At 45.9% G+C, this 24,221-nt stretch overlaps 2 protein-coding genes across 6 annotated transcripts in view; both read left to right on the plus strand.

Annotated features, from left to right (window-relative positions):
* The window catches only part of VSIG10 (V-set and immunoglobulin domain containing 10), a 36,218-nt gene extending 33,168 nt beyond the window's left edge, over positions 1 to 3,050 (plus strand). For 2 of the 4 annotated variants that reach the window (XM_041728970.1, XM_041728969.1), the window contains one exon: positions 240 to 3,050. In XM_041728970.1, coding sequence (XP_041584904.1) covers positions 240 to 295 — 56 coding nt within the window. In that variant the 3' untranslated portion in view covers positions 296 to 3,050. The remainder of the gene's footprint in view (positions 1 to 239) is intronic. The other 2 variants (XM_041728968.1, XM_041728971.1) reach the window with 2 other exon arrangements.
* A 2,023-nt stretch (positions 3,051 to 5,073) lies between these two features.
* On the plus strand, positions 5,074 to 24,211 carry WSB2 (WD repeat and SOCS box containing 2). 2 transcript variants are annotated; one of them, XM_041728680.1, is made up of 9 exons: positions 5,074 to 5,232; positions 11,444 to 11,612; positions 16,349 to 16,593; positions 16,746 to 16,877; positions 19,216 to 19,316; positions 20,524 to 20,696; positions 21,441 to 21,551; positions 21,678 to 21,785; positions 22,414 to 24,211. In XM_041728680.1, the coding sequence occupies exons 1-9, from the start codon at positions 5,220 to 5,222 to the stop codon at positions 22,574 to 22,576; spliced, it is 1,215 nt and encodes a 404-aa protein (XP_041584614.1). In that variant the 5' UTR covers positions 5,074 to 5,219; the 3' UTR covers positions 22,577 to 24,211. The 2 variants fall into 2 exon arrangements, with proteins under 2 accessions (XP_041584614.1, XP_041584613.1); XM_041728679.1 differs by lacking the exon at positions 5,074 to 5,232 and adding an exon at positions 10,269 to 10,971.
* The last annotated feature ends 10 nt before the right edge of the window (positions 24,212 to 24,221 follow it).

Consider the following 24,221-nt stretch of genomic DNA (forward strand, 5'->3'; position numbering starts at 1 on the left):
AACGGCACACACCAGGTTTATGCAGGGTAGATAGCATCAAGCACTTCTAGAGGATTCTGAGTGAAAGAACAGGAGAAAAGGGGAATAGGCACCTGCCCCACCTGCTCCCCCATGACTTCCAGTTCTGAGGCCCACCAGTAAAGGACTGGCAGGTGCAGTGATTGCAAACTGAGGGTGTAGATAGAATGACCTCTCGCTGAGCTCCCTTAGATGCGGATTTGCTTTTCCCTCCTCTCCAGACAACAGCAGTGAGGAGCAGAGTGATATCATTCAGGAAGAAGACAGGCCTGTTTGAAGAAGAGAACTGTCCTCCACGATCCTGTCCTAAAAGCTTGGAAAGCAATGTCGAAGATGAGCTTTTCATTCTGCTTTGACTTGACTTGTGCCCCTGCCTGAAGGCTTAAAATGGTTTGGGACTCTCAGCAAAACAAAAAACAAAAAAACATGGATTTTTCCCCCCCGCTCCCCCCCCAAATTAGTTTGATTTGCTGTAAGTTTTCTCATGGATGTTAACAAGTGTTGGGGATGGGTAGCCTATGGGGGAAAGGTGCATTTGCCCCCTGAGGTGCCTGTTCCACTGTGACTTCTGGCTTCATCCTGGTTGATGCTGATGTGGAGGTAGCAGGAGCAGGAGGAAGCACTTGACTTCCAGGCTCTCAGTGCACTATTTGTGGTCTGGGAGTAGCTTGCCCCAATACACAAGGGAATATCATGCAGTGATAGGGATGCCTCCTTTGTCACTGCCCAGGGAAGCTGGAAAACCAGACATCCCCTGGAAAAGGTTAAGGAGGTTGTCAGCTCCTGATGCTAGTCAGAGGGAGGCACTTTGGCTCAGGTTCTGAAGCTGGAAACACCTAGGCTTGAGAGTAGGCCTTGTCACTTGCTTATTCCTGGGCTCGGGCACGTTGCTTTACCCTCCCTGGGCCTCTGTTTCCTCATCTGTAAAACAGGTGAAGTCATTACCTGCCTTATGGCACAGTGGGGACTGAATGAGGTACCTGTGGATGTGAAAGTGTCCAGGAGGTATTCAGTAGACAATTTCTTACCCTCTGGACTTCGCCCTCTCTAGTGGAAGAAACAATGTCAACTGTAAATTAGAAGCTGTTGCCTGGGTCTCTTGTTCTTTGTAGAATGGTTTCAGAGGAGAGCATTATCAGAGCTCTCCTGACCATATTTGCTTCACTGGAGGTATATAATTCTTTTCAAAAGAGGTAGGGGCCCCTAAGAGGAAGTGCCTTTCATTAGAACCTCTCATTTTGCAGAGCTTCATACTAATACAAAAGCCTCTTAGGTGATACCCTGGTAGCTTTCAGACTCTCCCATTCTCCTCTTTTCTCCTGTGGCTCTGAAAGGAGGCAGGAGAAATGTTTTGCAATGGAGTATCTGGTGATAAGTACTCCCTGGGCAGACTAGTTCATCTAGCCTCAGTTTCTCCATCTTGGAAATAGGAATGGGAAAAGTTGCTTCCTTCCTACTGCTTCTTTACACCTTATGAGGATGCACTGATCAATAATACTAAGTTTTGAATTAAATCAAATAACATTTGATGAGTTTAAGCTGTTTCCAGATCCCTATACAGCCCAGAGATTTTTCTTCTCTGATTTCATCCAAGCCTCTTAAATGTCAGAAACCTAATAAGGGTGCAAAAGATGTATGCTGAACATGAAAATCTGACTTGACTTTGCACTTTTTAATGCTCATATCCTGCTTAATAGGCAAGACCTAGGGCTTCAGGGAGAGCTTCCCTTCTCCAAATAACAGGGACTGGGATTCAGGTAAGATAAGAAACTGGTTATCTTCAGCCTTCCCCTGCAGCTGTGGTATGGAGGGGGGTCTATTTTCTTGGAAGGATGAAAAGACTGTACTGAGCAAATCTCTAGAAGTGAGCCCTGTCTCCAGCTTGGAGCCCTGTGGATCGCAGGAGCTGACTGCACTTTCCACCCCTCAGGAATAGGTGCGAACTGCAATTCTTGCGTGCTCAGGCTTCTGCTGCCTAGTACTTCCTGTACTACGTCACTCTGGATGGCTAAATTAGTGTTTTAGAACAGGAGACTTGAGTTGCTTCTAAAGTCACTGAACTCTGAGCTCATGTCCCTTTAGAATCTTCTGTGATTCTGTGAATTTGAGAGTTCACTCTACAGAGTCAACCATATTTTTAAAAAGAAAAAGAAACAGGAAAAGTAGTCCCTAGATATGAACCCAGAGAATGATTTGAAAGATGACTGAGATGCTTTCCATAACTACTTCTTCTCTTGCATATGCACCTGATGATGGGAAATCTCTGGAGAAGGATTTTTCCACTAGCAGTTGGGGGCTTCCACGTCTTATTGCCAAACACTATAAACCCTAGGTTAGCTGAGCCACAACTTCTGTCGCTTGTTTCTGAGCCCTGTGTGTACATCTATATAGCTGGATCAGTTAAGAGCACAGGTACTGGCGGTCTTCAAGTTTTAAGGATTTTTAAAGAATTAGGGCTTTCTTTTAAGATGATCCAACCCCAAACTACAAACATGTTGATAGTGGGTTACAAACTGTGTGGCAAAGTCCAAGTTATTACATTGTGCTGTTACACAATCTTATCTGAATGTATTGTGAACTCCAAGATCTATTTATCAGGACCAGGAAGATAAATACTTAAGGGCTATCACCACTGACATTTCAGAAGGCAATCCTGTGGCTTTGAAATTAGTTCTAATTCTCACAAGCACATACGGGCCCTATTCCTGCAGTTAGCCCATGATGAAAAACTTCCGTAATGCATGCACCGAAACCTGGGAAATCATCCCTGCCAGGTAAAATTTATTGTGATGCAGGAAGTACCAACTGGTAATTCTCACCACGGACTGACCAGGAACTGTTGCGAAGAAGAATGAGCAGATCTCTCTGCATTATTTACATTTTAATATTTGGTGTGTGGTGGGGGTGGGGGGAATGGGCAAGAGAAATTTATTCTGAGGTATAATATGGATTTTTTTAAAAAGATTATGGAATAAAGTTATTTTTAAATAAATGCTTTCATGATCTTGATTTAGATTTGATTAGTAAACAAAGATTTGGAGAAATGGATTTGCCTCCCCTAGTTGTTGTTTTTCTTTTTTTCCTACCTTTACTACCAATACTTACCTGTATTGGTAATGATAGCATTCTCATTGCCGTTTTATTGTTTGTACATACTCTCACACTCACTGAGACACCTGCACCTTTCCTGATCTCTCTGAGAAACTTGTTCTTCCATTTTTAAAAAAATTATTTATTAATGAGAGACACAGAGAGACTCAATCCCAGGACCCCGGGGATAACGACCTGAGCCAGACCTGAGCCAGGCCTGACTGAGCACAAGGCAAATAAATGCTCAAACACTGAGCCACCCAGGGCTCAGCCCCTTCTCCATTTCTTTTTTTCCTCCCTGCATATGCATGGTTTTGGTCAGACTGCATGCTTTCTAACATGAAAGGACTAGGGTAGCAGTCTTCAGGGAGAAGAACATGGATGTGCTTGGACTGTCTGAAATGACGAATGCTATCAGCCGTCCTGTAGCTCTGAGTGGCCTTGGAGTTCTTCACCGCGCTCAGCTAATTGCAGCCCCTATAACATCTCACATACCTCCAGATTTCCTGCTCTAGACCTCAGTGCTTAGAGGAAGCTTTCAGTCCCCCTCTTAGGTCATTCCTCCTCCCACCAACCCCTGTTTCTTTACTGCGCTCCAGGTTGCCTCTGCTGCCCCCCACTTTGCTCCCCAGCTCTTTATCACAGCGGCTCCACCTTATTCCCTAACAAAACCCTTAACCTCAGTATCCCAGGTTCCTTTCAACCCAGCCCCTCCCTTTGACTATGTATGGGTTTTTTTTTTTTTTTTTTTTTTAATTTTATTGATTCATGAGAGGCAGAGGGAGAAGCAGGTTCCCTGTGGGGAGGCCGATGGGGGACTAGATCTCAGGACCCCGGGATCACGACCTGAGCCAAAGGCAGATGCTCAACCACTGAGCCACTCAGGTGGCCCTATGTGTGGGTTTAATCCCCCCAAGAAGGTTCCTGAGCCCCCACCGTGCCCCTGTTTCACTTCTCTCCGTGCAGTCCCCCAACACCTCTTTCCGCGACCTCCAGCCCTCCCGGGTCACACCCATGTTTACGCAGCTTCTCCATTTTTGGACCCCCGCTCTTCTGGGATTCCCCCCTCTTTTGGTCCGGCCCGCTGCCTCTTTTCTCACCGCCCATTTTAACCCGGACACGCTCGTTTTCACCCTCCATTTCCCGCTGGGCTGGTCTTTTTCTGGTTCCCACGCTTTAGAAGCCGGGGCGCACCCCCTCCCCTGGTCCTGGTTCATTCCTAGCCCCGGAGCTAGGCTCCTCCGCCACGGCTCCCACTGAACCTCCGAGGCCCCGGCCCCAGCGCCCCCATTTTATTCTGCAGTCTCGTTCCTTCCCTACCCCCGTCTCAGCGGCTCCAGGGGGTTCCCGGGCCCCCCGCCCCAGTTCTCTCCTCGCCCTCCGCCACCCCCCAGCTCCCCGATCCCTGGCGTCTTGAGGGCTTCGCTCTCCAGCCAGTCTCGTCCTGCTCGCCGCCCCCCACCCCTCCGCGGTTCTCTTCTCAGCCCTGCCCCCCACCCCGGACTCCCTGCCGCGCCCCGTCTTCTGCCTTCAACTCCTGCACCTACTCGCCCACCCCCGCCGTTGTCGCCGCGTCCCTTCCGCCCCCGGCTTGCCCCCGCTCGGTTTTCACCCCTCCCCTGCTTCTCTCACCCCCGCAGCCCCCGGTTTTGAGCCTGCCCCGCTCACCTGCATCCCCCCACCGCTTTCCCTCAGCCCCGCCCCCCGGATTGTGTCCCGTCCGCAGTCACCTGCCCGCCCCCCCACTTTCCCGGCCCCGCCCCCCGCCGCCTCCCAGCCGTCTACCGCACCTCCCCACCCCGGTCTTATTCTGCCCCCCACCCCCGTTTTATCCTGCCCTCCCACCCCGTTCCCCCGAGGCCCCGCCCCTTCGCCCCGTGCCCCGCCCCCCGCGCATCCCCGCCCGCTCCCGCCGCCATGTGACGGGAAGCAGCTGATGGCCTCTCCGGGCGGCGGCGGGCGCGGCGGCGGGGCCGGGGCCGGGGCCGGGGCCGGGGCGGGGGCCGGGGTGGGGGCCGGGGCGGGGGCGGGCTGTTTGGGGGCGGCATGAGGGCGGGCGGCCCGGGGGGCTGAGGCGCCCGCCGCCTGCCGCGGGGCCGCGCGCGTCCTCCATGGAGGCCGGAGGTGAGCGGGGCCGGGGCGCGCGGGTTCCCGCCGGGCGGGGCCGGGCCCCTTCCCCCCGGGGCGAGCGGAGGCGCGGGCTGGGCCGTGGGAGGGGCGCGGGGCGGTCGCGAGGCCGGGGCTGTCCGCGCGGGCCGGCGGCTGGGGGCGCGCCGGGCGCTCAGCTTTGTTTCACTTTCGCTGTCAGAGGCCGCCACCCGGTCTCCCGCCCGCTGCGGACTGGACCGGAGGAGCTGGAGCCACTGCGTGCGGGGGATCCGCATCCCCCAGGACCGTGGGAGGCTCCCGAGGCCCGACGCCTACGCCTAGGGGGACTGCGGGGGGCCGCCGGGCCGCAGGGGGTGATGACCCCGGGGTGGGTGCCCAGGTGCCGGGTGACGCACTTGCAGGTGTGGGTGGGAGTCCGCTCCGTCCCTTACAAGCGGTGTGATCGCGCACCGGCCGCTTAAGTCGGTTTTGTACCTGCAAAATGGGATAATAATAGGACTTGCCCGGGTGGGTGGTCGGGAGCTTCCCAAACTTGCCAGTTCGTAAGAATGGGGTTTGGGTCCCTATTTAAAAATATCTATTGCGAGTCTCTCCCAAGAGGAGACTTATTCCTAGAGGTGGGGTGGGGCTGGGGATGCTGATCCTTGCTGGCTTGTTTGATCGGGCAAGTTTAGGATACATTGATGGGTGAGGTGCATGCCTTGTTAACAGCTGTCATCAGAAAACAGTGTCGAAGTCAGAATATCGGATGTACTTGGAGAGTCGGCCCAGATGAACGTGTGATCTCAGTGTGCTTGTTATGTGTGCTTATTAGGCACAGGCAAAACCTCCAGACTATCCCTCTGTCTTCTCGCTTCCAACCACTTTGCCTCTAAACTCCCCCTGTACAGAAATTTGGGGTGGGCTTGGGATTTATTCTGGGAGTTCCAACTCTTGAATATACCCCCGTGCTTAAAGGCAGTTTCCTTAGAAAAAATTCTCAGAAGGGGTCAAGGCCTGGGGTTTAGAGTTGTTGCAGAATGTCTTGGTACTCTTCCAGTGAAGTTCAAGCCTCGTCTTGCTCTGAAGGATTCTGATTGTTGATGTTTGCGTTTCCCTGGCTAGTTTGATGGAGCTGGGGATTGTGGGTGGGTAGGTTCAAATCAGGGTATTCCCTGGGGTGGTGTAACTTTTTAATTTGGGAAATGACATTTCTTTGTTTACTGTAGTTAGGCATTCAGTAAAAGGTGTAGAGGCAGCTCTCTCTGCCTTCCCATCTAGATAAGGGCTTTCTTTTCAGTGAGTGTTACCACTTTTTAAATGGCCCCTACTGTTTGTCTGAATCTTATGTGAATCTTTTTATAGCTTCCGCTGTTGTTTCCATTGACTCCTTATAGTTAAAACTGAAAGCGATCTGTAGCTAGTCTCCCTTTTTAGCTGGAATCTGTTTCCAGTTCTGAGTTTTTCCTAATGATTGACGACTGTGTTTTGGGGTGTGAGCAGAGCTGTTGAGAGCTGCCAAGTTGCTGTAAAAAAAAAAAAAAAGGCTAGAGACTTTTACGTTCTTTTGAAACTGAATAAAGCCCATTGTAATGGGATTACAATGGACAACAGTAGATATTCTTCAGAGCACTGGTTAGAATTCATTTATTCTTTCGACAAATATTTATTGAGTATCTACTGTGTGCCAGGCACTCTCTAGGCCAGTGCTGACCAATAGAACTAGAATGCCACAACTGTTATTTAAAATGTTCTAGTGGCAGCATTAAAAAACTGAAACAGGTGAAACCAGTTTTAAAATTGTATCTGTCAATCCAACACATCTAAAATATTACCATTTCAGCATGTAATCACAATTATTGATATATTAGGGTTTTTTGGTACTAAGTTCTAAATATGACATGTGTTATATACTTAAGAGCCTGCCTCAGTTTGGACTTGGCATATTGCAAATGGTCAGTGGTCAAGTGTGGCTAGCGGTTACTGTATCGGACAGCTGCAGCAAGCAGATAGGCAAGTTTGGGGGTGGGTGGGGAAGAGATAGACAGTAAATATATAAAAACAAGCAATCAAGGCAAGATGAGCAAGTGGTACCTATAAAGAAAATTGAACGGAAGGAAAGGAAAGTGACTGAGCCACTTCAGATAGTGAGGCCAGGAAGGTCTCTAAGAACGTGACATCAACACTAAGCCCTGAATGGAGTCCTCAGACAAAGATCTGGGCCTACCATTTTCCGGGTCATATGAAACAGCTAATGTCAAGATGCTAAGGCAGGAAAAATCACCAAGCTTCTTGCTGGCTGGAGTGAGCCATTGCTTCCATCTCTATGTTCAGGTGAATGTCCTTGCATGGAAGAAGCCAATAATAAATATATTTTCCATTCAGCCTGCTTGTCCAAATACAGCCCAATGTTTAACTAGAAAACCCTGATCCATGGGCCTTTTCACCATGAAGGACCGTGGCATGTTCAGTCCCAGATGAAAGCTGAATCCTCTCTGCTCTGTTTTTTTTTTTTTTTTTTTTTTTAAGTTCTGCACTAATTATGGCTTTTCGCCCCCAGCAGCCAAGTTTAGTTTGGGCCCAGACTCCACTTCAGAATTTCCTTAGTTCTAGAAATGAAGAGACAGGAGTCCCTGAGTTTTTTTCTTCTTTTAGCTCCTGGATTCCTGAGCCTGAAATAGCAGGAGATTAAATCTCCAAATCACAGAAATAGAGTGTGAAATCTGGGTATGGCTCTTGTTTAAGAAGCATTTCATATGAAATGTTTGGCATAGGCATCATAATACTTTAAGGGGCTTCATTTTGTTTATATTTAAAGAGGTGTACCATGTTTATTTATTCAACAAATACTGCCTGCCTGCTCTCTGCCAGGAACTCTGTTCAGCACTGAGGATAAACATACGAGGTCCTTGCTTCTCTGGATTTGTCCTGGTTGGGGGGAGACAGATAACTAGTCATAATGGTGACTGTGCTGTAAATAACATGACGTGAGGAGTTGTGAAGGAGATCGACTCGAAGGAGTTGTTATTTGAGCCAAGCCCGAATGAAGAGAAGGTGCCAGTCATGGAAGGGTATGCCAGGTGAAGAGACTAGCTTGTCTAGAGGCCCCCAGGTGGGTAACTAATTGAGCACAGTCTAGGGGTGAGGCAGGCTGGAGCCTGGGGCAGAGAGGGGAGAGTTATAGGCCCAGATAGGAGATGAAGGCCTGGGGTGAGGTTATACAAGGCTTCAGGGGCATGGTAAGGAGCTTGAATTTTATTCTAAGAGTGGTTGAAACTGATCCCTGGAGAATGGATGGGGAGGAGCAGAATGGAAGCTAGGAGAACAGTTGGAAGGCTGCTTAGTGAGAGATGACGTTGATGAGATGGTTTGCATAGATTAGAATAGTAGCCATGGAGATGGAGAGAGGTTAGGTTTGCCAAGCCTTTTGGAAACAGCCTTGATAAAACTTGTTAATGGATTTGGTTTGGGAAGTAAGGAAACGAAAACAAGGAGGACCCCTTTTTGTATCGGCGGAGCCTTCTTGGTGTCAAGAGGATAGATAATGTGCCTGTTGTGGAGGAGGTGAACCAAGTGTGAATATTATCAGGGTGGAATAGATATCTATCCTCCAATAGATAAAAATGTACCTCCAGATCAATCGATGTCATTTAATATTTGACTACATCTGAGTTTCTCAACCTTAGCACTATCGATGTTTTGAGCAAGATAATCCTTTGTTAGGGAGGGCTGTCCTGTGTACTCTAGGATGCTTAGTAGGATCCATGACTTTTTTTTCATTAGATACCAGTAGCACCACCCCCAATTATGACAACCAAAAATGTCTCCAGACATGTCTGCATGTCCCCAGGGGGCACCATCCCTTCAGAACCACTGGATTGCATGAAGGAGGTATTGACAGTTTAGGGCTAGATCACCATAAGAAAATGTCTAGGAATAATGAGAATGAAGACAATGCAACAGAGTTGCTTGGTAATATTGAGAGACCTGTTTTGGATTGAAAATGTAAAATAACTTTTTAACATGCATATATTCCCACCTAAAGGAATATGCTCATACAGACAGTAATTGTGTAAATGAAAAGATGCCATGTACAAACGTACAGATTTCAGGAGAAATCCTTTGTTTAGGCCTAAACAAATGCCAGTTTAGATAGGCCTACTGTATTAAAACCTAGATTTATACATAGAACCTCGAAATGAATATTCTCCTTGCAAGGAAACTTAATTTTTCTTATATAGCAAAGCCACCAAAGGTCTCCTAGATTAAAATTCTATTTAAAGACAGAATCTTCAGCAACACATTTATTTTATAAAACGAGGTAGTTACCTACATTATCTTCTATATTACATATACCAGGAAGTATTATATATATACATATATAAATATCATATACAGATATGCTTCTTACTACATATGCATGTTTACCATCTGTTTCGTTGAACCCAAGATACCATGGTTCATATGTATCACTGAGAAAAAAATACTGCCTATTTAACTATAAAATTCATCATGTGTAAGACACATCCTGATTTCAATGAGGTCAAAGTGTGAGAAGACCTCTAAAGGTGTATCCTAAAATATATGAAATAGGGGCTGTTTAAATTAGTATCTATCTGGTGACAGGCATAAAAGGGTCAAGGTCTCAAAACTACTGAAGTGGAATGTAGCCACCAGGAAGTGACCTCATTCGGAGTGGAAGCCAGTTTTTATAGGAGTATGTATCACAATCCTAATTAGTGATCAAAAAAATTCTGAATGCCTTTATTTTTTTAATTTTTTTTTCAAAGATTTATTCATTGGGCAGCCCTGGTGGCGCAGTGGTTTAGCGCCACCTGCAGCCTGGGGTGTGATCCTGGAGACCCAGGATTGAGTCCCACGTCAGGCTCCCTGCATGGAGCCTGCTTCTCCCTCTGCCTATGTCTCTGCCTCTCTGTCTCTCTCTGAATAAATAAATAAATCTTAAAAAAAAAAAAAAAAGATTTTATTCATTTATTCATGAGAGACAGAGGCAGGGACACAGGCAGAGGGAGAGAAGCAGGCTCCATGCAAGGAGCCTAATGTGGGACTCGATCCCAGGATTCCAGGATCACACCCTGGGCTGAAGGCAGGCACCAAACCTCTGAGCCACCCAGGGATCCCCCTGAATGCCTTTAACTTATGATCTGCATCAGCCATTTGAGAACCTTCTGTTAGAGTAGAGACTTGACCTAGAAACTGCCCTCCAGGTGGCTGAAGAAGCACCAATGCAGCACCCGCCCTTCACAAGGCACCATGCACAGCCCTGAGGGAAAGGAAAATGAAATCATTTTGGTGTTCGAACAGGGTGCTTAAATTCTGGTAGAGGGTAATTTGTAACTATAGTTGATAATGAAGTAAGCAGGATGGGACTGATTTCTGCCTGGGTAGAGATCAGGATATGTGCTTGGGATTCTCATCAGTCCAGGTATGAACATGAGTGAGCTGCTTGGGGTGTGGCCAGAGTGTGGCAGGTGGCCAGAGGTCACAGGAAGGAGGCGGGCCTGGGCTCCGCTGCCCTCACTGTGTACCCAGGTGGGAGCCTTGGAATGTAAGGGAAAGGTGATGTGTGTTCCAGCTTTAGCAGAGTTCCTGGGGCCAGGAAAATCAGGGCTGTCTTATAAAAGTTCTGGGCAAGATTGGGATGAAGTTTAAACTAGAGCAGAGATGGAAATGGGAGGCCAGATCAAGGGGTCTGAACGGCAGGAAGCATGGCGGGTGCTGCACATTTTCGCCTTGATGAGGAGGAGGATGCTGGTGAGTGACCGGGAGCCTTTGAGTTTCAGACATTCCTTCTTGCACTGGCTCCCCAGCTGGCAGGTTCTTTTGGGGAGACCTTAAATCCACTGGAAGGCTTCCTAATCTGTACTATCTAGCCTGGTCCCAGCCTGACCGGCTCTCCTTTCTTCCTCTTCAGGCATTCATAGGAAAATGAGGCCCCCATTCACCCGGGTCACTCGTACAAAGGTTACTCTGAGTCATGGTTAACCGGCAGTGGCCAGTGCCAGGGCTGAGTAACTGCGCTGGAATGTGGCCTGTGGCTCCTGTGATTGCCGCAGGTCATTTAAATGACAACTCCCTCCCGGAATCCAAACTATCACCCATTGCCGTGGGGAGACGGTGGCTTTCCTGGGTCTGAGTCAGCAAGGTGGTCCGGAGCCTGGCTCCCTACTTCCCTCGCCCCTGGAAGCGAGAGTGTGTATTTGAAGCATGCTGTCTCCTGTCTCAGAGGAACCGCTGCTGCTTGCTGAGCTCAAGCCCGGGCGCCCCCATCAGTTTGATTGGAAGTCGAGCTGTGAGACCTGGAGTGTCGCCTTCTCCCCAGATGGTTCCTGGTTCGCATGGTCTCAAGGACACTGCATCGTCAAGCTGATCCCCTGGCCGCTGGAGGAGCAGTTGTAAGTTCTCACACCCCCAAACCCAGAGGAACGGGGGAGTCCTCATGGTGGGGAACCAGAGTGAGTTCCCACTTTACTCCCTGCCCTTTGGGGTCTCCCTGCCTGAGCACAGGAAGGGCGGGGATGGCTGCCAGCAGTTCAGGAATTGATCATTGGGGTTTCCAGAGTCCCACGGTCAGTTCGTGTGAAAATTAATTCTGTGGAGATCATGTTAGCCCTGCTGTTATTTTTTAACAGCTTTAATGAGATATAATTTACATACCATACAGTCTGCACATTTAAAGCACACAGTTCAGTGGCTTTTAGTATATGCAGGGAGTTGTGTAACTCTCACCATGATTAATCTCAAAACCATTATCATTGCCACAGAAAGCAGCCCCACATCCCTCACTTGTCATCCTCCAATCTCCAGCCCTGAGCGGCCTCAAATCCCCTTTCTGTCTTTGTTGACTTGCTTATTCTGGACTTCTTCTGTACATTGAATCTTACACCGTATAGTCTTCTGTGACAGGTTTCTTGCACTGAGGATAAGGTTTCCAGTCATCCCTCTTATGGTATCGGTACGGCATTTCCTCTTACTGCCCAATAATCCTCCATTGTATGGAGACAGCTCACCTTATGTATACATTTATCAGTTGCTGGACGCTAAGGTGGTTTTCCCTTTTTGGCTGTTTGCATAATCCTGCTGTGCACATGTATGGATGGCATTCTTTTGCATGGACACGTGCTTGCAGTATTCCACCACTTGGAAAACAGACTGCTGCTGAAGGTGGCTGCGCCATTTTGCAGTCCCACCAGTGATGTGTGGGATTTCCATATCCTCCACACCTGTTCCATATCCTCAACACTTTATTTTCTGTCTTTTCCATTCTATTTTTTTTTAAAGATTTTATTCATTTATTCATGAGAGACACACAGAGAGAGACAGAGAGAGGCACAGGGAGGAGAAGCAAGCTCTGTGCAAAGAGCCTGATGCAGGACTCAATACCCTATGGGATCACGTCCTGAACCAAAGGCAGGCACTCAACCACTGAGCCACTCAGGCGTCTTTTCCATTCTAGCAGAGCCATCCTAGTAGAATTGGAAATGGCATCTCATTGTTTGGATTTGCATTTCCTGATGGTTTCTGACTTGGAGCACCTTGTGGTATATCTTCTTTGGAGAAACATCCATTGCACATCCTTTGCTCACTTTTAAATTTGTTTTTTGGTTTTTTTCTTTATCAACCAAATTGTTTCTGGTATTAACTGGTTTCTTTCTTTGGGCTGGACAGGGCCCAGCATCTGCATGCTGTGAGCTCCAGGTCAGATGGCCCAACCAGGGACAGGGCAACTCCACATGGGTCTGTGTTTATTCAGGCAGCATTTGTTGGAAATCTTTGCCTGACGTTGAGCTAGGGGCTGGGAATCTTGAAATAAACCCACTGTGGCCTCTACCCTTGAGGGTCCCATTTATTTTGCTTTAGGCATTTCTTATAAATTGCACATTAAAGTGTTTTGTAAGTTCAGTCTGGAACTTGTGGCTTTGGTGACAGGTCCCACTGACAAGAGCTTGCTGAGACAGGTATTCTGGGCACCACTAGGATTGAGGGGTGTACATCTGGCTTTTCGGCATTCTGCATCAAGGACCTTGAAGATGTTTTTCCTGCTACTAGGAATCTCAGAAATGGGGTCATCTATTTCTATACACTGACTTTCATCACGGAATTAGTTCTATAGTAGGGAAAAATCAGAAATCACTTAAAACCTGGTAGTGAAAGGATGGTAAAGGAAATCATGGCATTGTCATAGAATATTTTTGCAGCCTTCAGAGACTTTTTTTTTTTAATCATGATTTTCAGTTCCTTCTGTGGTCAGTTTAATGAGAATGCTAAGGTCTTTCATTTTTTTTATTGATATCTTACCCTAAATGCAAGAAACTCAACTTTATATCCAGTCTGGTATAAATTTAGAGTCTGAAAAAGAATTTTTTAAAAAGTGTACAAATGAAAACTCTGTTTTCCTGAAAATCATTCTTATATTCAAACATATATGTCACTACAGGTAAATATATCTGTCCAGTATAAACTCAGGGAACTCGAGTATTAATCCATTTTGTGTATCTGTTGCTTAAAATAATAAGAGAAATGTTATTGTTTAATATGTTAAGTGAGAAGTTACTTGTTTTAGGGAAAAATCACACATTTTGAAGAATAATAACTTAGGAAAATGTTTATAAGACTTAATAAAAAAGTAAGCTATAAAACCATATGTGTAATATCCAAATTTGTCTTTTTTTAATGATTTTATTTATTCATGAGAGACACAGAGAGAGAGAGGGGCAGAGACACAGGTAGAGGGAGAAACAGGCTCCACACAGGGAGCCCGATGTGGGACTCGATCCCAGGACTCCAAGATCACACACCCTGGGCATGAAATGAAGGCAGGCGCTAAACCACTGAGCCACCCAGGGATCCCCCCAAATTTGTCTTTGAAAAACTTAGGTACATATGCATAAATAAAAACTCAAAGTGAAATGTTTACTCTGGCTAGAGTAGTGTTAGGATTATGGGTAATTTTTATTTTATTACTTGTCTCACTTCCAAATTTTCCCCACATCTTTATTACTTTTATAATTTAAAATAATTGTTATTTTAAAAGTCCTTTAAAAGGGGCAATCAGAAGTCTTTAGATTCTTGTTTGAAGTGCTACACACTTTTTAAAAAATAGTGCTTTTGGTATTGAGGAAATAGTTGGTACTAACCAAATAATTGTACTACCTTGTGCAGCTTTTAGAAACTTGAATTTCAGTAAAGTTAAATTCCCCCAGTGACTCTGCCTTGCCCTGAGCTATCCCTTTCCTGTGCATGCACGCCCCCCCCCACATAACTCATCCCTCGATTCATTGGCAAACTCTGAAGTCCAGGGGATCTGTTAAGTAGTAGGCTTGGATACCCAGGACTTAAGTTCTTGTTCCAGTTCTGCCCCTGATTTTGTGAGCCTAGGAAAATTAACTCTACACCTAAAATGGAGGTTTTAGTATCTCTTTATAGAGAAATTAAATCTATGATGTTAAGATGAATTAATATGCAGATGTGCCTTAATTCCTTTGCAATAAAGTAGCTACAGATTTTTCCTTAATCAAATGCAGAAATTAGGATTTTATAAAAAAATAAATGTAGGTTTGGTGGTACCAAACTGTCCTAACAGAGCTTTCCCTGTGGCTTGCCTTTTCCACACGGCTTCCCTGGATAGCAGACCTAGGCCCCTGTGCCAGGCCTAGGCAGCTCTGTGAGGCATGTGGATTGAGCAGGGTCAGTCAAAAAGACATTCATTATCACATTCAGATGTTTGTCAGGACAAGAAGTTTTCAAGCTACATTTGACCTTTGAGACCTGGGATCAGCAAACTTGTCCTTTGAAGGCTCAGGTGGGAAATATTTTTGGCTTTGGGAGCCATATAGTCTTGATTGAGACTTCTCAGCTCTGCTGTTACAGTGTGAAAGCAGCCATTGACAGCATGTGAACAAATGAACGTGGTGGTGTTCAAATAAAACCTTATCTATAAAAACAGATTGCTGGCCTGGGCGTAGCTTGCCAACCTGTGATTTCGACTAACAGAGTTTTAGAGCTGATGGAGCCTGTTTGCCTCAGTTATTCCCTTCTAATTTTATTGGTGAGCTTGGTTAAAATTCTTTTTAAAAGAATGTTAAATTTAATATGAAGTATTAAAATATTTCAACCACACACTTGGCAAAAATATGACTCACAACTTTGGGGGAACAAGTCTAATGCATAAAGAGGTCTTAGTTACATATATTGAATATAGGATTTTTCATGGAACTGGGTTCCAGCTTCATCATCTTCATTTCCCTAGTTTAATACACCCCAGAGTGTGTTCAGGGTCACACAGAAAAGGAGGACTTACTACTTGTACTGATAAAGTATACTGCAGACAATAAACTTTGATTTTGAGCCTCAGGGCTAACCAACTGCTCAAGCCTGTTAGATTTGGTCTACTGTGGGGGTGATGGGCAGGGTCTAGATCTTAGGGAATTAATCTCATGCAGCTCATCTGGGCCTGTGTTTCACCATAAGTAGAACATAAAAGGAGCGGTTCAGGCCATGGGATCTTTGAGGTCAGTGTAGCTCGCCACAGCTCTGTGGGCTCTTTCCCCCTGCTGGTTGGTTCCTGTGCTGGATGTACCCAGAGAAGTAAGTGAAAGAGCCTCACTAATTGGTTAGAACATAGTGGAGGTAGAAACCAACTTGTACCAAGCAAACTGTGTGAGCCAAAAAAGGCTTTATTTTCTTGCTCCTTGGGGCTTTCTAAGCTAGAGATAAAAGGACTCGCCAGGCAGGGAGCAGCAGATGGCTATTCAAGTTCTAAGATCTGTCCTAGTTCCAAACCTACAGCATGCTTTCTTCCTCATGGGAAAAACTGTGTGCATCTTTCCTTCCATGCACCAAACCTGAGAGAACTTTCTGAGGAAGCGTATGGCTCCCTGGAGCTCCTGTGATCTAGTTATCCCACAAGGCAGGTCATCCCATTGCAGGACTATCACAAATGGTATGAACTAAGGCTAGTGAAGTCTTTGTTATGGGAATTCTAAAAAGAAATGAAAAGTCATGCCAGAATTCACCGAAGACCAATTTGTTTCTAGAACCTTAATGCCTCAGCATGCCAATATCATGGCATGAAAAGTTGGTTGACTCAGTGGCAATTTTTGACTTATGAAGAAATCTCTGCTTCCTGCAGCATCCCTAAAGGGTTTGAAGCCAAAAGCCGAAGCAGCAAAAATGATACAAAAGGACGAGGCAGCCCAAAGGAGAAGACTTTGGATTGTGGGCAGATTGTCTGGGGTTTGGCCTTTAGCCCGTGGCCTTCTCCACCTAGCAGGAAGCTCTGGGCACGCCACCATCCCCAAGTGCCGGACATCTCTTGCCTAATCCTTGCTACAGGCCTCAATGATGGGCAGATCAAGATTTGGGAGGTGCAGACAGGTAGGTCTTTTGTGGCGGGACAAGGCCCCAGGGTGCATGTTCTCCAGGACCAGAGAGGCTGCCAGCCTCCTAGTTGGTTGTGGGGCGTAGCCATGACCAGCAGACTGGCTGCCGCCTCTCCCACTGACTGAGTGCTCCTGCTCCCATGCCAGGGCTCCTGCTTTTGAATCTTTCTGGCCACCAAGATGTTGTGAGAGATCTGAGCTTCACACCCAGTGGCAGTTTGATTTTGGTCTCGGCATCTCGGGATAAGACTCTTCGCATCTGGGACCTGAATAAACATGGTATGGAAGTGATGGAACCACTTGGTAGCTCTAAAAATACTATATTTGCCCTTTCTCTACCAGTATCACTTTTATCTAGAATAGTGTTTCTCAACTGAATTTCCTAAGGACTCTTTTAAGACCTTTTTTCCTAATCACACACCTGCCTCGTCCCCATGAGAACATCAATACCAAAAATACACTGTTTATGCACTGAATGCATATGTATACTTTGTACATGATTACTAGGAATCAGTTTTCACCCCTGTCGAAAATAGATGATGTCACATAAGTTTTCTCAACCATGGCACTATTGACATTTTGGGCACACTAATTCTTTGTTACAGGCTGTCCGTGCATTCTAGGATGTTGAACAGCATCCCTGGGCTCTCCCTACCAGATGCTAGAAGCACTTCCTGTGGTTGTGACAGCCAAAACGTCTCCATACATTGCTCCCTGTCCATGTGGAGGCATAGTCTCCCTAGGTTGAGGACCACTGATCTAGAGGAAGTCGTCCATGTTGGGTACTTCCTATTAGAAATGAAGTTTCTTTGTGAAGTGGAATCTTTGCCCAGAATCCTCTTAGCTAGAGAGGGTCAACTTTGGTGGAATTTTGCTTTGGGCAGAACTGTATAGAGAGGTGGCCCATACATCTCTGGTTATTGATCTTCAACTGGAAAGGTGACATAGGGAAGGGGAATTTATTGCCAGGCCCTTTATTCCCCATGTGGGCAGGACGCAGGGGCTGGAGGGAGGTGGAAGGAGGAAATGGCAACATGGACAGGTAAAACAGAGGCACACCCACCCCCAGTAATACCAAGGCGCCGGTACTCTTGCCCCAGCCATGACTGCTAGCTTTCCACAACCATGAGGGGACCTCCTCCTGCCCTCTTAGAATCACGCCTGATGACTTGTCAGACTGCCAAGTTGGTGCTTGTGGTGTCCTCATCTGATAGCATCTGGTCACCAAGAGAACTCTGGGTAGTCTCTGCCCTCAGCTGTGGAACTTGAAGTCACAAGATAGATCTGCTGATAGGAAGGCTTCTCCAAGGCAGTACCATTTTTAACGTGTATCCAGAGGCAGCTTGTCACCATCTAAAGAAGATCCTTGAAGTGACTTTAAGTCTTTCCGTGGTTGGGAAGGGAAGACTAGCTGAAGGGGACTGGGAGCTGGCAAGCGCACTAGGACTTTCTCAGGAGGGGAGGGGGCTAAGTAGTGTTTGTAGGTATGGAGTCCTGCCCAAATTTGTTCAGCATTCACAACCACCCGGGGGTTGGGGGTGGGTGTTGGTACTATTCTTATTTGATGGCTGAAGAAACCATGACTTATTAGTAATAACACTATATACACCCACACACACACACACACACACACACACACTCTTAAAGGCATATGCATAACTATTTATGTTCATAAAAGTTTTTTCCCTTTTTTGTTTTGGTTTTCATCCTCTCCATCTCTTTCCCTATTTTGTCCACCCGACCACTGCCTTCCCTGTAATCACCCTGTAATCATGACCCATGCTAAGAACCTTTTGTATTTCCCTCTATACTTGCATGATCCTTCTTAGACACTTAAGACACTTATATTTGTGGGCTTTGGGATATTGTTCCACCAAAATGGGTTCCTCACATTTTCCCCATAAAACGGAAAATCTAGATCCTTAGTGCCATCTGAATTAATGGGGTAGATGTATTCCATATATCCACATGGTCTTTTATGCTTATGGATGGGCATTTAATATTTTCCCAAAACTCAGAAGAGCAATTATGTGAGTGGGCCTGGGGTATGTGCTGAGTAATCAGTGGAGTCAGGGTTCAAACACAAGTTCTCCTGACTGCAGAGCACATGGCCCTCGTTATTCTGCACCATCACTATCCAGACACTCTGGTGAGGGTGAGAGAGAGAGCAGTGGGACCTTTGGAGAGGGCGAGACCATTAGAGTGTAAACTACAGAAGTGAAGATAGAACATTCTTAACATTTGAAAGGATGCTTCAAAGTACTAGAGGTAGTCGGGTGGGGGTGGGGGGGTGGGTAGTCTGAAAAGAATGTTTTCTACTATCAGAGGGGTTGGATCTGATCTATATACAGCCTTTAGCCTACTGATCTTGTGGATTTTGGTGAAACGGGAGGTAATGATTTCCTTGGGGATTAAAATATTGTATTAATAGATATCAGGTGTTTAAATGACAAATCATGGCGTATTTCTTTCTCTGCATTAAAGAAAGTGGGCCTTTGGGCTCAGTTGATAGAGAACCAGGTGAATATATTGGGTAGGTGGGCCATTACTACCAGTCCTGTCCCCCAGCTGTATGGTTATGGGAATTGGTTCACCGTTTGCTCCTTTTCTGTGCCAGGTAAACAGATTCAGGTGTTATCGGGCCACCTGCAGTGGGTTTATTGCTGCTCCATCTCCCCCGACTGCAGCATGCTGTGCTCTGCAGCTGGAGAGAAGTCGGTAAGGCTCGGACATTGGGTGCCATTTCCTCTGTTGCCAGAGTCTAGCAAGACCTGGAGGTCTGAACGGGCCTTATGTGTGAGAGGGCAAATAAGCCCAGTGCCTCAAAATCCATCTGCAAACCAGCTCTAACAGAAGGCATGCTTATGGGCCAGCACCTCCTCCTGCTCACTTTTGATTTGCATTTTGACATAAACCAAAAGAGAAGAGGTGTTTAAGTAGATGGATTACTCTCATCACTGGAGATGGGCTGTTTGTTTGCCTTTATAAAATAATAAAACTGCTTTTCACATTTCTTTTCCTCTTGGAGTCTCAGCTTTTTAAAAAAATTTTTGGAGTCTCAGATTCTAGAAGTCGTAACCCATATCTCTGTTCAGATTTCCCTCTGAACAATTAGAATCTGTGTAATTTGGATTTCCATTTCAAATCAAAATGGATGGTTACTTAGTTGAACGGTGTTCTGACGTCTGTTATTTAAGAAAGTATTAGAAACTCAAGAACAATTTGGAAACAGTTTGTGTAAATTTTACATCTGTATTGAGCTGTTTGCTGTGACTAACTCGGGAAAGTTGAGTTCACTATGTGGTACATCCCAGGTGGTTAATCATTTATTTAGGGTTTGGAACGACGTGGAATCGAGTTTAAAGGGAAGAAAATAAGATCTCATTTTTAATGATTCTCAAAGACCTTTCAAGTGATGAACCACGTCAGATCGTATGTACAGTTGTAGGGCACATTTCCACCATTCTGTAAACACATGGTGTAAAATGTACTGGCAAGGTGCCACTGCTTTGTTGGGAGCCCTGGAGCTCACCTGACCCCTATTTTTGGTTTTAACTGAAAGGACAAGATAGTTCTTGGCTTGAGTCTTCATCAGCACACACTGTGATTTTGCAAACAGGGCTCAGAAGCAAAACTCAGAAATCTAATGGTACATTTTGGCAGGTGGTCTTCCCAAGGTTGGCTGGGTTTATTCTCCCTCAGAGCAGGCTTCTTGAACATGTGTACTGGTTAGGTGTCTCAAGAATTCAGACCTATTCCTTTACCTTAACCGCTGTGATGCATTCTGGGAGAGCTATACAAAAGTGGAGAGCTTGGCTTCACCTGGCCGTGGGGTCTGACGTAGGCATTGCTATGTCATTTCACACTGTTTACATTCTAAGCACTTTATTGCCACCCTTAACCAGGCACCTATTCCTTTCCACAGGTGTTTCTATGGAGCATGCGATCCTACACATTAATCCGGAAGCTAGAGGGCCACCAAAGCAGTGTTGTGTCTTGTGACTTCTCCCCTGACTCCGCCTTGCTTGTCACGGCTTCTTATGATACCAATGTGATCATGTGGGACCCCTATACTGGCGAGAGGCTGAGGTTACTCCAGTAAGGATGGAATCCCTGCTGATGACTTTCTTGGGCAGGGGGTTGGGGTGACTGATGAGAAAGCTGCCTTGGGTTAGGCACGGCCCTCATAGAGTCCGGGGCAGGGAAGGGGACAGCCTGGGTAAGAAGCACTGTGCATTCAGTGCTACTTCTGAGACAGTGGCATGCAGTGGCACTCCATTGTCACTTATGTTCTCAAATCAGACCCAAGTGCCTTCGAGGCTACCAGTATAGGAGGCTCTGTGTACTTCTCTGGATTCGGTGATAATGAAACCTCAAAATGACTGTTTCTTTCCATTTACTAATAACTGTAGTAGCAAGTTCAGAATGATCCTCTTACTGAAACTGGTATTTCCAAAATGAATTTTCATGTTCTCTCAAACTTGGGTCTTTTTCCTCTCTGTTGTTTTCTGAAGCAAATAATAGGTAGTCCTATAATTATCATGTATCTTAGCTGAAAAAAGACTTTCAGTTTGTACTGTGGCATTAAAGTGAGGGCTGACCTACTTTGCGTAAGGAAATTAGTACAGGGAGTGTGACTAACTCTTTAGCCCCTTCCATGAGACACTTAGGAAATACGCTTCTTTTTCAGTCTGCTTTTTCCAAGGTTCTCCATATGGGGTAAGACTGGGTCTTTGAGCCTATCATATAGCCACAGCATTTGGGCCACCTGCCCAGGAATGAAGGTGAAGGGTGGAAAGTGGCTGTCACCCCAGGCCTACTGTCCTGTTTCTTTCTCCTCAGCCACACGCAACTTGACCCCCCCATGGATGACAGTGACGTCCACATTAGCTCCCTGAGATCTGTGTGCTTCTCTCCTGAAGGCTTGTACCTCGCCACAGTGGCAGATGACAGGTAATGAAGAGAAATTCTGTGTGTGGCCTCAGAGCAAATCTCTGCAAGTCACTGTAGCATCACCCTCCGGGTCTGGCCCCAGGTCTACTAATGTGTGAACATTTCTTTTCTCTCTTTCTTGTCCAGACTCCTCAGGATCTGGGCCCTGGAACTGAAAACTCCAATTGCATTTGCTCCTATGACCAATGGTCTTTGCTGCACATTTTTTCCACATGGTGGAGTTATTGCCACAGGGTATGTGTCTGATAGCTGAACAGATGGAGAACAGTTTCTGCTGAGTGTACCATGTAGCTTTTTAAGGAAAGAAAGAATCTAGAATGTTCTTGCCTATGATGAAGGCTTTAAGGAAATCCAAGATGACACAAAATTCTAATATTCTTTTCTGCCATTATAGGCTATCATTTACTCTTAGTATTTAATCTAAATGTAACTAAAAAACTATGATTCGTGCCACTTACTGGGCCAAGTCCACAAGGAGGCGTAAGTCGAGATGATGCAGAATCTCTGGAAAACCATTTAGGGCAGAGACCACCTTATAGGGAGCATCTATAATTCAGGAGGCAGCACTCTTCCCTCTGATACATTGGAACTCACAATGTGATTGAGAAGGGGCCGTTGCTCACAGATAGCACTTTGGTAATAAAGGTGTCTTGAGTTCTTATGATCTTCTCAGTGGTCTTAATTATTCAACATTACAGCCTTAATGTTGATTTCAACCATCAGGGTTGCATTTAATGGCTGCATTGCACTCCCTGGGTGTCTCCTGCTAATGCAAGTCAGAGTAGAAACAGTAATATCCATCACAGTGAAAACATGGATTTCTAAGGTCTGTCTTAAAGCGCTGGTTTCTGTTTGGTTTCAGGACAAGGGATGGCCACGTCCAGTTCTGGACAGCTCCTCGGGTCCTGTCCTCACTGAAGCACTTATGCCGAAAAGCCCTTCGAAGTTTCCTGACCACCTACCAAGTGCTAGCACTGCCGATCCCCAAGAAAATGAAAGAGTTCCTCACATACAGGACTTTTTAAGCCACGCGCCATAGTCTTGTTTTCTTGTAGCAAGATAAGCCTTCCTGGCAGAGGAGTAGCTGGAACGATGGGCCAAACGTCTGGTCTTGGATTGAAATAGAATTTCTCTTTGAGATAGTGAACAGAGTGTAGCAAAAGCAGATTTTGGTGGACTAGTCATCCGTTTCTCTCCGTGACCTGTGGGACTCAGCCACGGAAAGGATTCCACTTCCATGGCAGCAGAGCCTCACCTGAAATCCTCAGCCCACTTAGAGACGGCAGTATCCAACGCTTTTCCAGGTCATTTTGATTCAGAGCGCAGTTAGTCCTGTTGATTTGATAAGCAGAGTAACCAGGCCTTGAGAGCCTCTCTGTAGTGGCAGATTATTCCCTCGACTGGCAAGTACTGGCAAAGTATGGCTTCTGCCTCATACATGTCACTATCACATCTAGGTGCAGTGGTGACTGTTTAAAGTTCTCTCCTGCTGTGTCAGAGTGGCTTTGATGTTGGCAAGTGCTTTCCTTCCTCCAGCTCCCTCTGACCAGCAGGACCAAGTTTTCGTGGAGCCGTCTGCTGTGAGGTATTAACTAAATTACAGGTGACTCAGAGGCCATACTCCTGACTGATACACTATAAATGGCTTTTTTTTTTTTTATAAACAGTGGTGTGCATGTGCAGGAGATGACAAATGTGTATGTCCGATTACACAAGGATGTGTTCCTAAACTGCATGACTGTTCAAATGGCTACTGAGTTGTCAGTGGTTTGCCATTTGTAGTATATTTATTTGTATTTTCTCAACAGATGTTAAGGTACAACTGTGTTTTCCTCCGTGGTATCTAAAAACCATAGTTCTTAAGTCGAACAGTTGTGAAGATGTCTCTTCTTCATTGTGTAGAGAATTGTTGTCACCCCTTTGGCTGATTTTCACGTACGGTCTGACTTGCTGCTTCACCTCAGCAGACTAATCAGCCAGTTTCAACTCTACCCCTTAACAAAAATAGCTCCTTGAAAGTACTGTTCTCCTTCAATGGTGTGTAGTTATCGATCAAGACACCTCATTCAAATGAAATCTGCCTTTGGAAAATTTAATATATTTTAAATTATTTTAAAAGAAATGCAACATCTTATCCTTTGGCTTTCTTACTAGGTGCTTTATGAAGGCCAGTGTTAACATTATAAAACTTGTTGCAAAAGTACAAGAGTCTCCTCTACCACCTTTGTTGCTGAAGAAAAACATTTCTTTTCAAGATGAGAGGCTTTCATTGAAGGAAAAGTTAAAAAGCTCTTGGCTCACTGTTTCATTTTTTCCACTAAGAAAAAAAAATCACCTTTTAAAACAAGTGAGTACAACAGGACAGTGGGGAATGGCTTGGGCAAATTCTTAATTTTGTGGTTATCTTGAAATATCAGTGTAGTCTGAGAGGTTCTGGGTGGCTCCCCAGTGGTCCCACTTGGCCAGGGGCTTCAAACTTTGGTATCTTTGGGGAGTGAGTTGTATGTGGATGATGGAAATAACCAACCTCTCCCTTTTGATAGTATAAGAAACTACCACCTTTATAAAGAACAGCCTCCTGAATGAGCGGATTCTATGCTATCAGATGGGGGAGGCTTTTTCACATAAACACAAGTTTAATAAAGTCCGTGTCTTTATAACTGGTGAAGA

This window comes from Vulpes lagopus, chromosome 14, assembly GCF_018345385.1.
Source record: "Vulpes lagopus strain Blue_001 chromosome 14, ASM1834538v1, whole genome shotgun sequence".
Lineage (NCBI taxonomy): Eukaryota > Metazoa > Chordata > Mammalia > Carnivora > Canidae > Vulpes > Vulpes lagopus.